General features: G+C 41.7%; 1 protein-coding gene across 1 annotated transcript in view; it reads left to right on the top strand.

Moving 5' to 3' along the window:
• Positions 1 to 18,796, top strand: part of cacna1fb (calcium channel, voltage-dependent, L type, alpha 1F subunit) — a 64,428-nt gene that overhangs the window by 4,301 nt on the left and 41,331 nt on the right. Inside the window, exons 2-4 of the mRNA XM_044350606.1 lie at positions 9,285 to 9,541; positions 14,476 to 14,576; positions 14,983 to 15,088. Of these exons, the coding sequence (XP_044206541.1) occupies positions 9,285 to 9,541; positions 14,476 to 14,576; positions 14,983 to 15,088 (464 nt within the window). The remainder of the gene's footprint in view (positions 1 to 9,284; positions 9,542 to 14,475; positions 14,577 to 14,982; positions 15,089 to 18,796) is intronic.

The raw sequence follows: 18,796 nt of genomic DNA, 5'->3' as shown, positions 1-18,796 counted from the left end.
GCTAGCATTATACATGACGAGGATATTCAAATTGTCAAAACATAAGTATCTAGGAACAGTGTTCAACTCTCAACTCAAGTTCAATGTAAACACATTGAAAGTCTTCTAACTTTCTCCTTTATTTGCTGGTTTAATGGGTTGTCTGTGAAGGATAAGAATAGCCTACATTGTATTGTGAAAGTCTGCTCCAAGATAATTGGAGCCCAGCAAAGAGACTTGTGCTCCCTCTGGGAGACACAGGTGGCCCAGAAAGCACAAAGAATTATCAGCCAATCTGACCATGTTCTGTCCAGTGAATTCATTGTAATGCCCTCAGGCCCCTGTTATAATGTGCTCTTTAGGAGAACAAACTGCTACTTTAAGTCCTTCATTCCCTCTGTTATCAGGCTACTAAACACCAACAGTAGTCATTTTAAATGGCTGTTACATTCTTTTAAACTCAGTAATTTATATGAACTATATGTTGATCTGAAATGAATTGCCCATATGCGTGATAGTGTTTAAATCAGTCAGTGTTTGTGGTCGTCATCTCCTTGCTCTCTCCTCACATCTTCATATCTTCTGGCTGAAACTTCCCTGATGGGATATTATTAGCTTTCTTTTTATTTATGGTACATGTGTGTGTTGTTTTCAACACACTTACATACAGCAGGCCTGTTGACAGAATGACTTTCGCAATAGATGACGTTCAAATTCATGAATTTATTTTCAGTTGAACATGATCTTCAGAATAACATCTAAATTTCAAAATGAAATTAAATGTCATGTTTCTGTCTACAGTATTATATCTGCTCTCTAAATCACCTGCTGTCTTCTCCTTTGAGAGAAAATCAGAAACCAGAAGTTTCCAGGCCTTATCTCCATACAGCAAATCAAATATTGCATAAAGTGATGACGTGTCATTCTATCACAGGCAGAGCAGACGGTCACACTGAGCCTGATAGCATCCTGCTACACAACACAAGAGTCACAGACTCTGAACAACAACCCACTTTAGCTTTCCTGCTAAAGTCTCCTTCTTATCTAACTTACAAACATGAACACACGTCGTCCTGCAGCTTAGTTTGTTGAACGAGCCACCAAACAAACATTCACCAGGAAAAAATGTACTGTTAATGTCAGTTAGCAGGCTAGATAGCCAAATAGCTGCTCAGCTGCGGCACATTAAACAGCATGTAAACATACTTGTAAATGTCACTTTAGATGCTGGTTTGTTCGTTGCTCTTCAAAATCCCTGTTAGCGACACACTGTCTGTCCATGACTTGTAGCTACAGCAGTTTGTTCACTTTGTCTCCGTTAATACGGTGTAACACTGGTAGCCTACCAGCTGTCAATCAAACACAGACACCGACACGCCTTCCCAGCCACTGTCAATCAACCTCAGACACCGACACGCCTCCCCAGCCGCTGTCAATCAAACACAGACACCGACACGCCTCCCCAGCCGCTGTCAATCAACCCCAGACACCGACACGCCTCCCCAGCCGCTGTCAATCAACCTCAGACACCGACACGCCTTCCCAGCCGCTGTCAATCAACCTCAGACACTGACACGCCTCCCCAGCCGCTGTCAATCAAACACAGACACCGACACGCCTCCCCAGCCGCTGTCAATCAACCCCAGACACCGACACGCCTCCCCAGCCGCTGTCAATCAACCTCAGACACCGACACGCCTTCCCAGCCGCTGTCAATCAACCTCAGACACTGACACGCCTCCCCAGCCGCTGTCAATCAACCCCAGACACCGACACGCCTCCCCAGCCGCTGTCAATCAACCCCAGACACAGACACACCTCCCCAGCCGCTGTCAATCAACCCCAGACACAGACACGCCTCCCCAGCCGCTGTCAATCTACCTCGGACACCAACACGCAAAAAAGGAGCATTTCTCATATTTTTCCAAAGATCTTTTTTCTTCATTCTAATAATATAAAACCATTAACAATACATTTAAAAACATGTTGACATTTTGTAATGTATTTTTAATATGCAGCATGGCTTACGGACAGTTGAATAGGCAGAGTTACTTGTGTATTCATCATCGTCTTCTTCACCTCAGACAGCAGCTGATGTTAAGCTCTTAATGTGAACCCACTCTATTGTTCTGATTTTGGGAAACATGTAGAAACTTCTCAGATGGATCTTTTATCAGGAAATGAGTGTCCTGAATGTTCAAAGACTCTCTAATGTTTTGGGTCTCAGTTCGACCTCAGCTGAACAGGAAACAGGTAACAGTGATGTTTGACCTTTAATGGGCCATCTGAGGTCACAACCTCCATCATATAAAGTGTGACTCAATTAATCCTCCTGATCCTGACAAGAGGATCAGACTTCCTGCTCTCAGAATTAAGATGGCCCCCGCGGACCCTCTGATAGCGTTGTCATGGAAATGAGCATTAAAGCACGAGACCTGACATCATTGGTTACCGTGGCAGCAGAGTTAATCCCTCCTTTTGTTCCAGCCATTAAATGAGGCTTATTCCAACTCTGTTAAAACCCCAAAGTGACCTTAAACTGAGACACTGACAATATTCTGTTCAGATCGATCAGATTCATTTATTGATCCTTTCTAACAAACTATCATCAAACAGTGAAAAGAATAATGTTTTGGTGTTTTTTTGCCTTTAAAAGGTTCAGCTGCTTACTCTCAAATCTCAGATGTTGGAGTGTCAGTGAACGCATCACCAGGTGTTTTAAACAGGTGTTCTGCATCAGGACATGATGATAACTAATCTTACTGAACACCGAGTGGGATGAATCATCTCTCTGCAGGTTGAGTTTAACAAAATAAAGCAAAAAATTATATCACAGTTGAGTGATATTCACTTAATTTGATATAAATTATTATAAAACAGTCACAATATATTTCAATAAATAAGACAATAATAAGAAATAACTCTTCAGTTGTATCATTCTGTTGGATTAATATGGATTTACATCATGTTTAAATCTTTATTAATCCAGTAGAGTTGAAGTTCATGTCTTTGGTCAGTTCTATTCATCAGTTTAAATCTCTCAGTATAAAGTAAAGAGATTTTAATCAAAGCTGGAAGAAGCAAAAAGTGCATTTATGGTTTGTTGCTGAGGCGTTTCTCTGCTCATTCCAGCGGATCGGTCTAATAACTGGTGTTCTGGTGATCTGTGGCTCCTTTTCAGGTGTAAAACAGCCAAACTGTGTTTCTCCGTATTTACTGAAGGACTACACTGAGATGTTGAGCTGGTAAAATGGAAAAGATTCGGCACTGCTCAAAATTGTGTGTTTGGTCCCGTGTAATATGTATTTTATGAGAGGAAGAAATGGAAATTCAAATATCTGCTGTGGCAGGAAAGTGAGTCTGAAATTGAATGTCTGAGAAAAGCAGGTTTAAAATGTGCAGCTGTGTTTGATCACACAGAGTGACGCAGTTTAAATGTTACAGAGTGAGTTTAGCTGAGCTTTCTGCTCAGCAACACAACACCAGACTGAAGAGCAGGAAGCAACAGTCTGTTATTTCTGTTTGTCCTTCAGGTCTCTCCTGCATTTTGTTTCTGACTTTTATGTCTCAGCAGCTCCAGTCCAGTGTTATGACTGGTGACTGAAGCAGACAGTCAGAGTTATTAACCACTATATTAAAATTATCTAATCAAAGGAGCTTCAAAGTATGATTTATCATAACTCCTTCAATCACTCCAGAATGACACATAGGAGCATTTTCTAATTTTTCACATGTAGTGTGGATTAAAGTTACTACATTAGGCCGCCTTCATCTTCATAATAACCATGGAGTTAAAGTTAGGGGACGATCGTAGTTACGGTTTTTAAAAATCTGTCTGGACTCGTCGTTGGAAACAGGAAACAAACAGACAAAGTCCACTGTCGGGTTAAAGCCTCCATCCATCCTCCTCTGAATGAGGAAATCTGTCCACATATATATACGTCATCCGAGCTGCACCACTGCTCCACCTCACACTTACTACGACCACTAGATGGCATCTGTCACTCAAACGTTACTATACGTTGTTTGTGATCGACTGACATACGACCTGTTGTGTTGTTTGTCTCATTATAGGAACTGGATATCAGACTAAAAGATGGCGTCTATTTACTTCACAGAATTGCTCGTCAGCAGCATAAGCTAAAAAAGTTCCTGAGCTTCTGCGTTGCGCGGCTGATTATGCAGAGTATTGTTTTAACTTTACATCAGAGTGATGTCACAAATTTTAATTGTGTGTAGCAGGAAGAGTTAAATACAAATAAAACCAAAAAAGAAGACACTGTTGTTTCTAAATTACATTATTATGGATAATTAAAAAGTCTTATTATGAAAATAGAATTTAACAGTTTTTAAAGCCAATCAGTCTTAAATATTTGAACAGATACGACACCTATGAGTGTGACTGTAATGCCGCGTTCATATCGGAGTTAACGTAATTACAATTCTCAGATATGAAATGAGATCAAAGACATTTTTTCTATTAATTCAAAATTACTTAAACATTGTATAATCAAAGTCAGTACTGTAACATTGTCATTATTTATTAATTTATTATTTTAATTTATTGTATAATTTATTGTATGATGTATCACTGGGTGACACACCCACACACATTATTTATGTATGTCGTTAAAAAAATGTATTGTCATCATTACATGGGCTACATAACATAAGTAAAATGTATGAAATGCCATGATGACAATAAAATAAAGTATATATATTAAAAAAAAAGAGTTAACATAATTATGAGTTTCTGACTTGTAAATAACGAAAATACATTTTACAACACAAATACAATAAAATAAGTCAATAAAATAAAGTAAATAATACAGAAGTGGCTGAAGAACAAATAAACATGGACACCTCATGTCAGCCAAAGTCAATGTAATTAAACCCAAATTTAATGGTTATAATGTAATTTTATCAATGTACAGTGTTTTAAACCCTCAAACGACCAAGTCCTTAACATGGGAATCTTTCCCGTCCTTCCCAAATGTTCCGATGCGGCGTTAACGTGGCGTAAAATCTACTATTGATCAGATTGTACTGAGAGTCCCACTGATGCTGCTGCTGCTGCTGTACTGTGAGTCTGTAAACTGAGCAGTGAAGAAGAAGAAAACTGCCCCAACATTCACTAAATGAACTGATGACCTACCCAGCTGGACCAGGCTGGAGGGCAGCATGACAGACACACACACACACACACACACACACACACACACACACACACACAGAGAAAGAGAGAGGGGGAAACACACACACACACACACACACACACACACAGAAAGAGAGAGGGGGAAACACACACACAGAAACACACATACACAGAGCGAGGAAGCAGTGAAAAGTAGAAAGTTAACAAGGCGGATGCAGGGTTGTGTGCGAGTGATGGGATGCTCTGCAACACACACACACACACACACTGTGTATGTGTGTGTGTGTGTGTGTGTGTGTGTGTGTGTGTGTGTACGCATGTGTGCTGTTGTCAGGATGATCTCAGTTGAATCGGGATAATTCGGGGATAATTAGAGGGATTCTTGTGCTCCTGCGGCTCCACCAGCTCCTCCACAGGAACCAAAACAACGTGACCTTCAGTCATGTGACCTGCTCCGTCCAAACCTCCGCTGCTCATTGGACGGATGACAAACCTGCTGGGACACTGGAAGCTCTGAGTTCAGAGGAGCAAACACTTTAAAGGACCACGCTGCTGCTTTTAAAATGTGCATATTTATTGCAGACAGACGTTTATATGTTGTATGTGTTTGTGTGTTTATATATTTAAATGTTTATAAAAAATCAACCATTTTTATTTTAATTTTTTTTTAAAGTTTTTTGAGAGATCATCCATCACAGCGCATGTTCAGGAAGCTTTAGTCTTTAGTCACGCGAACAGCACGGCTCCAGGCATGACAGCGTTGGTCTGTGGGTCCACCTCTTTGTTCCAGGCTGAAATATCTCAACAAATGTTGGATGGATCGCGGTGAAATTTGGTTTGTGCTCATTGAACAGGGACCAGATAAACAAAGCGACAGATGTCATGTATACAGGGTTATATAAATGGAGCTATTTACCATTTATTTACCATTTAGTGCCCTATTTAACCGCACAAGTACAAGTGCAAAGTGGAGGGTGTTTGGACGTCTCCATGCGCACCTGCTGTTTTTATTCTTGTGTTTTCAGCAGCACAACATGCAAAAAGGGCTGAGTGAAGGTGAGTATAGATCTGCGGGTGTGGTGATTATTAAATACTCTCTCAGCCAGTCACATCGCAGGTCTCATAGCTGTGAAACAGATGTGCCAATCACAGTTCACAGCTCAACAACCGGAAGGCTTTTCCTCAGAGCGCTACGGCATGAAAACACTTCACCACAAATCTGCAGCCAAAGGAAGATAGAGAAGGTTTTTCTCATCAGTTATAGAATTAAAAACAAAATAAAAATATATTTCATGAAGCCGTTTTCTGATTGCATTGGACCGACGCTATTTCAGCCATAATTCTAATGTATCTGACATCATAAATGGTCACATAGTTGTTAGTAATTAATATTACCCAACAGCGTTTGCACCACGATGTATTTCAAGAATAAAACATGACTTTTGCTAAAAAAATATTATCCTCTGTGATAATTTTGGTCGGATGGTGTTTAATTGATATTTATATTTCAAGCAATAATCTGTTATTGCAGCACATATACAGAAAGTATTTAGTTTACTCTACAGATGTGGTTCTGAGACGTCTATTTTTGTCTACGACCAAATTTCAACTAAAATATAACTCGCTTTGTGCTGCTTCGTTTCAATGAACCTCCCACCTTTGCACCGTCTGCTCTGCACTGGTCACTAAAATACAACAAACAGACAAAGCACGTTTCAAGGTCATGAAAACACCAAACAATCAGAATTCACTGCTTGCACTGGTCATTGCACCTCCAGGAAAAAAGGGCCCATAGACTTTTAAAACTAAGTTCAATCAATGTTCTCTATATTCACGATGTGCATTAATGTTAAGAACAGCGAAACGTTGTCAATAAAGTGAGCAAGTGATCAACAGTGTGCAGGATCTTTTGGTTCTCTCACAGTCAGAGTTTAGGATCCGACGCCCCTGCCCTTAACACTTTCAGAGTTCAAGAACTCACTAAGAAAACACTTTGTTCAAACCAAACAGCAGCTACTACATTTTGAGGCTGAAGTACCTTAAAGTGCCACCGACGGCCGCTAGCTACTCCAACTGACTCCCATTCAAAAAGCCTCAACTTCTCTCTACAAACACTGAGTCAATCATCGTTCTCAGTGAGTCATTATGGTCTCAATCTCTAAATTCAGGCCCTCTAATAAGTGTGCTGGTGGTCATTTTGGAAATTATTGCTCTGTTAATAAGATTTGAAGACTTATAGTAGCTTTGATGTCTGCTGTGTTGATGTCTGCTGTGTGATGTGCTCTGGGACTCACACTGAGTCAGACTATTGTCTCAATATTTCACTAAGTTTAATGTTACTTGATTATGATACCTGCCCTGTTGGCACAATTTAGCTAAAGTAGCTAACGTTAGCCCAAGTGCTCGGTGTTCCCAGTAAGCTAGCATTAGCCTCAGTCCGAGGTAGCGAGGCGTGTTTCCAGAGTGCAAAAGGCAACACCCTGCACTCATTATTTGGAAGGTCCTGGCGCCAAACGGAAAAGATGGCGCCGACCATAAGCTGCAACTCTGGGCTCCAATGAAACCAACAGGTGATGTCAAACCTCCAACTGAGGCTTTTCGAGTGGGAGTCAGTTGGAGCATCTCGCAGCCGTCGTTGGCACTTTTAGGTACCTCAGCCTCAAGATGTTGGGATCTGCTGTTTGAGTTTTGACTCTCCTAATCTCATCGTGTCCTCTCCTTCTGATGTGGTTTAATGTCACCGACTGGAGAATCAGCGCCACCAGGTGTTTATCGCCTGATATTCACACAACAGCAGTGAATAGAATCATGTTAAGATTGAAGCTACATTTGGATGAAACTTGGCTTCAGTCCGCCTCTGTCTCACAGCTGGACACAACAGCAAAGCATTCTGGGAAAGACAGGAAATCTAGGAAATCACTGAGGGAAGGTCGGGGAGAAGAGAGAGAGAGAGAGAGAGAGAGAGAGAGAGAGAGAGAGAGAGAGAGAGAGAGGCAGCAGATCATGTAATCTCGCTGTGCTGTCCATCACTGGGTTTATCTCTGTGTGTGTGCTCAGGGTCCTCAGGTACTAACACATGAATCACGGCCCAGATCACACACACACACACACACACACATACACACAAACACACACACACACACATGCACACACACACACACACACACACACACACACACAGATCTAGGTCACAGCTGTTCACTACAATATTTCTGTTTTCACCTCCTCTGGAACTGTCACATCTCTCGCTCTCCTCCTCTCTGTTCAGTTTTCCTCCTCTATTTTCTCCATCCTCCTCCTCTTTCTTCATCTTCCTCTTCTTTGACCTTGATGAAAACATGAGGAGGTCAAACACAGGAGTGAAGGAGGATCGTCAGGAGTCTGAAGTGACACTGAGAAACAGATAAACTCATGATAAACCCTCCCGTTGGTCTCTCCACTGCCACATGTTATCATTCGTCCCACTCAGGTTGTTCAGGGTTTTCTCAACAGCAACCTGAAACTATTTCCTTTTGGATGTCATGTATTGTTTTATGTGCTGTTTCATGCTTAAACTTAATAAAATTTACAAGCAAGTGTTTCTTGTAAGAAGTCTGGCGATTTCCTATATTTTTCTTCTTGTCAACAAATCTCATGTTTGGATCCAAACCAACAATGAACTGATCTACTAACAAGTATTGTGTGTGTATCAAAGCCTGATATGTCTTATTCCTCGGTGCCGTAGACCTCTGTTGTTGTTCCAAAAACTATTAAAAACACATCAGTGAGTCACACCGCTGCACTGGGTGACATGTTCCTGCATTATGAAGAGTTTGTTAGTTTGTTTAGAAACGGCTCCAAAGGCTAATAACAGCGATCACATTTTCAGTCTCGGGAGAGTAGTTCTGTGTAAGGTAGACGCCACTGAGCATGTGCAGGGAACACGGTTTCTTCTTTGTGCTACATTATAAATTCCTCAAAGCACTTCAGTACAAAGTTAACAGGTTGTGATATGTCGCGCAACAGAACAGAACTGCGTTTCCCGCACATGCTCAGTGTTGTCTGCCTCACACAGAACTACTCTCTGGAGACTGGAAACATGATGCTGAAAACTAGGAAACGGATTTTGATAATTTCAGTGACTGCATCTTCTCTGTCTGTGTGTCTCCAGGTACTGGTCGTAATGGCTATACCAATGCTGTGGACGGAGAGGAGGGAGGAGGGGAGGGTGAGGAAGAGGAGGAGGGAGGAGAGGGGGATGGAGGAGGAGGAGAAGAAGGAGGAGGAGAGGAGAGGGACGCAGAGTGGGATGAGGAGCTGGATGGAGAGGACAGAGGAGGAGTGAGGATGACGAGAACTGACACGCTGCACTCGACCACCAGTTCAACTGGAACACAGAGGAGGAGAGGACAACATGCTAAGAAACAGGTGAGACAGCACGCTAAGAAACAGGTGAGACAGCACGCTAAGAAACAGGTGAGACAGCACCATAAGAAACAGGTGAGACAGCACCATAAGAAACAGGTGAGACAGCACCATAAGAAACAGGTGAGACAGCACGCTAAGAAACAGGTGAGACAGCACGTTAAGAAACAGGTGAGACAGCACGCTAAGAAACAGGTGAGACAGCATGTTAAGAAACAGGTGAGACAGCACGTTAAGAAACAGGTGAGACAGCACGCTAAGAAACAGGTGAGACAGCACCATAAGAAACAGGTGAGACAGCACGTTAAGAAACAGGTGAGATAGCACGTTAAGAAACAGGTGAGACAGCACGTTAAGAAACAGGTGAGACAGCACGCTAAGAAACAGGTGAGACAGCACACTAAGAAACAGGTGAGACAGCACGTTAAGAAACAGGTGAGACAGCACACTAAGAAACAGGTGAGACAGCACGTTAAGAAACAGGTGAGACAGCACGTTAAGAAACAGGTGAGACAGCACGCTAAGAAACAGGTGAGACAGCACCATAAGAGACAGGTGAGACAGCACGTTAAGAAACAGGTGAGACAGCACGTTAAGAAACAGGTGAGACAGCACCATAAGAGACAGGTGAGACAGCACATTAAGAAACAGGTGAGACAGCACCATAAGAGACAGGTGAGACAGCACGTTAAGAAACAGGTGAGACAGCATGCTAAGAAACAGGTGAGACAGCATGCTAAGAAACAGGTGAGACAGCACCATAAGAGACAGGTGAGACAGCACGTTAAGAAACAGGTGAGACAGCACCATAAGAGACAGGTGAGACAGCACCATAAGAGACAGGTGAGACAGCATGTTAAGAAACAGGTGAGACAGCATGCTAAGAAACAGGTGAGACAGCACGTTAAGAAACAGGTGAGACAGCACGTTAAGAAACAGGTGAGACAGCATGCTAAGAAACAGGTGAGACAGCACCATAAGAGACAGGTGAGACAGCACGTTAAGAAACAGGTGAGACAGCACATTAAGAAACAGGTGAGACAGCACGCTAAGAAACAGGTGAGACAGCACGCTAAGAAACAGGTGAGACAGCACGTTAAGAAACAGGTGAGACAGCATGCTAAGAAACAGGTGAGACAGCACGTTAAGAAACAGGTGAGACAGCACGTTAAGAAACAGGTGAGACAGCACGCTAAGAAACAGGTGAGACAGCACGTTAAGAAACAGGTGAGACAGCACGTTAAGAAACAGGTGAGACAGCACGTTAAGAAACAGGTGAGACAGCATGCTAAGAAACAGGTGAGACAGCACCATAAGAGACAGGTGAGACAGCACGTTAAGAAACAGGTGAGACAGCACGTTAAGAAACAGGTGAGACAGCACGTTAAGAAACAGGTGAGACAGCACGCTAAGAAACAGGTGAGACAGCACCATAAGAAACAGGTGAGACAGCACCATAAGAAACAGGTGAGACAGCACCATAAGAAACAGGTGAGACAGCACGCTAAGAAACAGGTGAGACAGCACGTTAAGAAACAGGTGAGACAGCACGCTAAGAAACAGGTGAGACAGCATGTTAAGAAACAGGTGAGACAGCACGTTAAGAAACAGGTGAGACAGCACGCTAAGAAACAGGTGAGACAGCACCATAAGAAACAGGTGAGACAGCACGTTAAGAAACAGGTGAGATAGCACGTTAAGAAACAGGTGAGACAGCACGTTAAGAAACAGGTGAGACAGCACGCTAAGAAACAGGTGAGACAGCACGTTAAGAAACAGGTGAGACAGCACGTTAAGAAACAGGTGAGACAGCACCATAAGAAACAGGTGAGACAGCACGTTAAGAAACAGGTGAGACAGCACGTTAAGAAACAGGTGAGACAGCACGTTAAGAAACAGGTGAGACAGCACGTTAAGAAACAGGTGAGACAGCACACTAAGAAACAGGTGAGACAGCACGCTAAGAAACAGGTGAGACAGCACACTAAGAAACAGGTGAAACAGCACGTTAAGAAACAGGTGAGACAGCACCATAAGAAACAGGTGAGACAGCACGTTAAGAAACAGGTGAGACAGCACGTTAAGAAACAGGTGAGACAGCACCATAAGAAACAGGTGAGACAGCACGTTAAGAAACAGGTGAGACAGCACGTTAAGAAACAGGTGAGACAGCACGTTAAGAAACAGGTGAGACAGCATGCTAAGAAACAGGTGAGACAGCACCATAAGAGACAGGTGAGACAGCACCATAAGAGACAGGTGAGACAGCATGCTAAGAAACAGGTGAGACAGCACCATAAGAGACAGGTGAGACAGCACGTTAAGAAACAGGTGAGACAGCACGTTAAGAAACAGGTGAGACAGCATGTTAAGAAACAGGTGAGACAGCACGCTAAGAAACAGGTGAGACAGCACCATAAGAAACAGGTGAGACAGCATGTTAAGAAACAGGTGAGACAGCACGTTAAGAAACAGGTGAGACAGCACGTTAAGAAACAGGTGAGACAGCTCGTTAAGAAACAGGTGAGACAGCACGCTAAGAAACAGGTGAGACAGCACGTTAAGAAACAGGTGAGACAGCACGTTAAGAAACAGGTGAGACAGCACCATAAGAAACAGGTGAGACAGCACCATAAGAAACAGGTGAGACAGCACGTTAAGAAACAGGTGAGACAGCACGTTAAGAAACAGGTGAGACAGCACGCTAAGAAACAGGTGAGACAGCACGCTAAGAAACAGGTGAGACAGCACGTTAAGAAACAGGTGAGACAGCACGTTAAGAAACAGGTGAGACAGCACGTTAAGAAACAGGTGAGACAGCACGTTAAGAAACAGGTGAGACAGCTCGTTAAGAAACAGGTGAGACAGCACGTTAAGAAACAGGTGAGACAGCACGCTAAGAAACAGGTGAGACAGCATGTTAAGAAACAGGTGAGACAGCACGTTAAGAAACAGGTGAGACAGCACCATAAGAAACAGGTGAGACAGCACGTTAAGAAACAGGTGAGACAGCACGCTAAGAAACAGGTGAGATAGCACGTTAAGAAACAGGTGAGACAGCACGTTAAGAAACAGGTGAGACAGCACGTTAAGAAACAGGTGAGACAGCACCATAAGAGACAGGTGAGACAGCACCATAAGAGACAGGTGAGACAGCATGCTAAGAAACAGGTGAGACAGCACCATAAGAGACAGGTGAGACAGCACGTTAAGAAACAGGTGAGACAGCACGTTAAGAAACAGGTGAGACAGCATGTTAAGAAACAGGTGAGACAGCACGCTAAGAAACAGGTGAGACAGCACCATAAGAAACAGGTGAGACAGCATGTTAAGAAACAGGTGAGACAGCACGTTAAGAAACAGGTGAGACAGCACGTTAAGAAACAGGTGAGACAGCTCGTTAAGAAACAGGTGAGACAGCACGCTAAGAAACAGGTGAGACAGCACGTTAAGAAACAGGTGAGACAGCACGTTAAGAAACAGGTGAGACAGCACCATAAGAAACAGGTGAGACAGCACCATAAGAAACAGGTGAGACAGCACGTTAAGAAACAGGTGAGACAGCACGTTAAGAAACAGGTGAGACAGCACGCTAAGAAACAGGTGAGACAGCACGCTAAGAAACAGGTGAGACAGCACGTTAAGAAACAGGTGAGACAGCACGCTAAGAAACAGGTGAGACAGCACGTTAAGAAACAGGTGAGACAGCACGTTAAGAAACAGGTGAGACAGCACGCTAAGAAACAGGTGAGACAGCACGTTAAGAAACAGGTGAGACAGCACGTTAAGAAACAGGTGAGACAGCACGTTAAGAAACAGGTGAGACAGCTCGTTAAGAAACAGGTGAGACAGCACGTTAAGAAACAGGTGAGACAGCACGTTAAGAAACAGGTGAGACAGCACGCTAAGAAACAGGTGAGACAGCATGTTAAGAAACAGGTGAGACAGCACGTTAAGAAACAGGTGAGACAGCACCATAAGAAACAGGTGAGACAGCACGTTAAGAAACAGGTGAGATAGCACGCTAAGAAACAGGTGAGACAGCACGTTAAGAAACAGGTGAGACAGCACCATAAGAAACAGGTGAGACAGCACGTTAAGAAACAGGTGAGACAGCACGTTAAGAAACAGGTGAGATAGCACGTTAAGAAACAGGTGAGACAGCACGTTAAGAAACAGGTGAGACAGCACGTTAAGAAACAGGTGAGACAGCACACTAAGAAACAGGTGAGACAGCACGTTAAGAAACAGGTGAGACAGCACGCTAAGAAACAGGTGAGACAGCACCATAAGAAACAGGTGAGACAGCACGTTAAGAAACAGGTGAGACAGCACGCTAAGAGACAGGTGAGACAGCACGTTAAGAAACAGGTGAGACAGCACGTTAAGAAACAGGTGAGACAGCACCATAAGAGACAGGTGAGACAGCATGTTAAGAAACAGGTGAGACAGCACGTTAAGAAACAGGTGAGACAGCACCATAAGAGACAGGTGAGACAGCACGTTAAGAGACAGGTGAGACAGCATGTTAAGAAACAGGTGAGACAGCACGCTAAGAAACAGGTGAGACAGCACGTTAAGAAACAGGTGAGACAGCACGCTAAGAAACAGGTGAGACAGCACGTTAAGAAACAGGTGAGACAGCACGTTAAGAAACAGGTGAGACAGCACCATAAGAGACAGGTGAGACAGCACGTTAAGAAACAGGTGAGACAGCACGTTAAGAAACAGGTGAGACAGCATGCTAAGAAACAGGTGAGACAGCACGTTAAGAAACAGGTGAGACAGCATGTTAAGAAACAGGTGAGACAGCACGTTAAGAAACAGGTGAGACATTGGTTACACCTGGTCTTAGTGTCTACAGTAAAAATTCTATTATCAGCACACCTCTGATGATGATGATGATGATGATGATGATGATGTCATTTCCTCCTCAGGTCCAAGGCAGTAATCAGGTGCAGCGAGCTCCCAGAGCGTTATTCTGTCTGAAACTTAACAATCCAATCAGAAGAGCAGCGCTCTCTATCGTCGAGTGGAAGTATCCTTTAATCTGACCAATCAGCTTATTGACTAACGGTTAGCTGTTAGCCGTTAGCTCTGCTAATTTAAAATGTAATGACCATTCAGTAAAGAGATCTAATATCTTCAGGTTAGGAGGAACTCCAGAATAAAAAAAACAGCCATAATCCAGAAACATGAAGTTAAAGGTTTACATCACTTCCTGCTACTTTGTTGAAATTGTGTTGAATTTGTTCGACAGCTTTCTGAACAAACAAGGAAGCTCTGAGCTGGAGCTTTTGGCACCATTTAAGAGGACTTCTAGATGAATAAAATACTTCTTGAATGTGGCCATAAATTACAGAGATGAAGACTCAAAGAAAGTGCAGCAGACATCCATAGTTTGAGTATTTTGGTCCCTGCTGAGCTTCCTTAACGTCTCTCAGACCTTTTGATATCTTCATCCTGTTAGCCATCTTTGCTAACTGTGTCGCTCTGGGAGTTTCCAAACCGTTTCCTGAGGACGACTCCAACTCCACCAATCATGACCTGGTGAGTCCAAATCCACAACTACACTATTATACTCCTACACAAATACACAACACACAGCTCACTGTACAGGGTAGTTTATTGTGTTTGTATGGAATTTGATAAATTGCACAATTTTAAAGGAACATCAACATTAACTACTGCAGGTTTGCGTTGTGACCTCAGTCTGTATTTATCAAACTACTAAAAGTAAAACAGCTGACTTGAGTGAAAAATAAAAGTACAAATTCTTCACTTTTACTAACAAATTTGAGAATACTGTTGATAAAACTGGTTCTGATTGTTAGTTAAATGTCAGAGAGCTGCAGAGGTGTGTTCAGATGACTGAAGTGTCTGATCGGACTAAATATCATTGATCAGGATCAATAATATGTTACTGAATCATTAAGAATAAAGTCATTTTCTCTGTTATTTGCAGATATTTGGCGGGAAATAACTAAGTACTGTACTTAAGTACAATTTTGAGATACTTGTACTTTACTTAAGTACTCCACTCCACTACATTTATTTGACAGCTTTTCATGCAGGACTTTTACTTGTAATGGAGTATTTTTACGTTGCTGTATTGGTACTTTTGAGATCTGAGTACTTCTTCCACCGCTGGTTATTTGTATTTGAACATTGATCTGATTTTCCTCATTATATAATTTCTCTGACGTACCTCATCATCAGCAGAATGTCTCACAGCACAACTATTTCATCCATATTTACATATTTATACATTATAAATATATTAGATTGTTGTTCATTTCACATGTTCATTATTACTAAAGATTTAAAGATTTCACACAAGTACCATTACCTTTATTTACTTGAATGAAATTATAATTATTTAAGTTTTTGCAGAATAAAATACAACTGAATAAATGGATTCTGTACAATATTGCAGATGTATTACCATGCTTTGTGGGTCAAAATTCAGTTTTAAGAGCTTTATTATATTATTTTTAATATTATTTTGCTCTCACATGGTGCATGCTCCTAAATAAGAACTATACTAAATACTAAATAATAGTATTTAATCAAATTGTCTCTAAATAAATGACACAGAGAAACCAGAGGACAAGTAGATTTACTCCAGCACAGAATTACTGGTTGTTTTCTTGTCTGTGAGCTCTGTACTGGAGCGAACTGTACATATGTGTTACATGTTACTGTATTGTAACATTGACATGTGATGACTGGATGAAAGGATGAATACATTAAATGTTTAAATATCAGGAGAGGAGTTAAATGAGAAGAGGAGTTAGGATAATAAAGATTGTGTGTTGGAGGTTGATGGACTCAGCTGGCATTAACGTCTCAGCCTCAGGTTAGCCTATTTTCATTGGTGTAAACCAACAAAACACTTTTAAGGTATAAAAAGACAGAGAATAAATACACTACATAATTCTTCCATAACAAACATAACAAAAAGCATAATTATAATGTATGTATGAAGAAGTGGTCTGTCTTTGTGCTAAGCTAGGCTAGCAGTTTCCCCCTGCTTCCAGTCTTTGTTCTAAGCTAGGCTAGCAGTTTCCCCCTGCTTCCAGTCTTTGTGCTAAGCTAGGCTAGCAGTTTCCCACTGCTTCCAGTCTTTGTGCTAAGCTAGGCTAGATGTTTCCCCCTGCCTCTTTGTGCTAAGCTAGGCTAGATGTTTCCCCCTGCTTCGTTGTGCTAAGCTAGGCTAACCCTGTCCTGGACCTCTCACAGAACACACAGAGATGAAACTGATCTCTGTTGTCTTGTTGTTTTCTGTCAGTTGTGTCTCCTGTCTGTCATCATGTCTGTCTCTCTGAACATTCAGTAACTTTATTGGATTGTTTTCCTCGAGGATCTAATGAGACTCTCACCTCCTCCTCTGCTGCTGTAAAGGTCAGAGGTCATTGATATGTAGTGATGCAGTAAATGATTGACAGCTCTTTGATCAGATGTGATCAGCTGAGAGTTTCTGCTCTGATGCTTCAGCTCTCTCTCTACTCTGTACGTCGGTGTCTCTCTACCGTCAGTTACAGTTGAACTGTACACACTGTCCATGAAGTCACTTTATATTCAAGTGACGGCTATGTGTGTGTGTGTGTGTGTGTGTGTGTGTTGCTCTTGTTGTCATGTGATGGGATACAAAACTACTGCAGATGAATACAATAAAATACTGTATACAATAACAGCAGTTTTACTTTTTGTACTTAAAGTACATATTCTTGATAATTCTTCAGTGTTTTTACTTCAGTTACATATTTAATACAGAACTTTTACTAATGTAAAATGAGACTTTGGCACTAAAAAGACTGTAACATTGAAAGGTATCTACTTGATTTGACTCATTTGGACGCTAAGGTTTAGTACACAAAACTCCTTCCACCTCAAGAAAAGTAAAAAATCATTTGTCTGTTTTTATTTGCAGATAATTCTCCTGAAAAAAGGATCAAACTGATCATCAGTCAAAGATAATGCAGTAACAGACATTTGTAGTAAAGATGGAAATAAAACTTCATTTATCGAGATTAAAGGTTCATTGTTGACATTTGAAATTGTAGGTTGATTTTTTTTTGTCAAACATTTTGTTATAACATCATGACATAATCATAAAGTATCAGGTCTTTATTAAAGTATAGATGGTTTTAGGTTTAGTGCTTCATAATCTCTGACTTCATTCCTCCCACTCCTTAAACCAAATCTACATCTTTGTGTATGAATAATTTGTATGTCAGTCTACTGATGGAAATAAACAAAGATATAACAGTAAAAGAATGTTATAAATACATTATGTACATGCTGTTGTACAAATACAGTATATTTAATATGTAAAACACAAAACTCAGTGCAGGATGCTGAGACTGAAGAGAGATGCTAAGCTAGTGTGTGTGTGTGTGTGTGTGTGTGTGTGTGTGTGTCTGTGTGTGTGTGTGTGTGAGACCTGGTAAACGTGGTTGTGGAGAATTTGTGAGCATTTGAGGGGATTATCAATCTGTCATCATCTCTGCCACACACACGCACACACACACACACACACACACACACACACACACACACACACTGTTTTGTTGTGTAAAATCTGTCCACCAGCATCCAAAGCTTCATTCATTCAGAGAGCATTAAAGTAAAGTAATGTGATGGTTATCACCGGCTGAGTTTTACAGGATGACTAGTTAGTTAGTTTGTTTGTTTGTTTGTTTGCACAATATCAAAATAAGATAAAATATAAAAAGTCATTTATAACAGGTCAGAAGAGATGTGCAGGCAGAGCCAAAAAGCTAAAAGGCTTATTGTGTGACTGGTGATTTTTCTTAAATTAATTATTCCATAATACCGGATATATAGTGCTCTACTGTAAATAGCACACAGCTTTGTACAGCTAACCTTGACAACCCAGCTGTACAGTGTTGTGTTAATAACATAGACGAACTCTTGCAGGGTTTCCACCAGTGTGTTGCAAGTTGGGCCCGCTGGGCCTACGCTTCCGGGAATTAAAAAAAAAAAAATGTGAATATGTTTTCTAAACTAAAATATGTTATACAAGTAGCGTTGCTACTTTAAGGAATAGAAAGATGAGAACTCCAGCAACACTTGTAGTATGAGGAGCAACTTTATGAGTTGACCGACATGTTTCGGCTTGTGGCCTTCATCAGGGTTTTAAGGAATAGCTCAGAGTGTGTGTGTGGATGTGCCGACACCAGTCTGCAGCGCACACAGACGCAGGGACGAGCCAGAGGACGACCAGTCGCTTAG

The sequence above is a fragment of the Thunnus albacares genome, chromosome 5 (assembly GCF_914725855.1).
Source record: "Thunnus albacares chromosome 5, fThuAlb1.1, whole genome shotgun sequence".
Classification (NCBI taxonomy): domain Eukaryota; kingdom Metazoa; phylum Chordata; class Actinopteri; order Scombriformes; family Scombridae; genus Thunnus; species Thunnus albacares.
The sequence above is the reverse complement of the archived record's forward strand: the minus strand, read 5'-3'. Positions and strand labels throughout refer to the sequence as shown.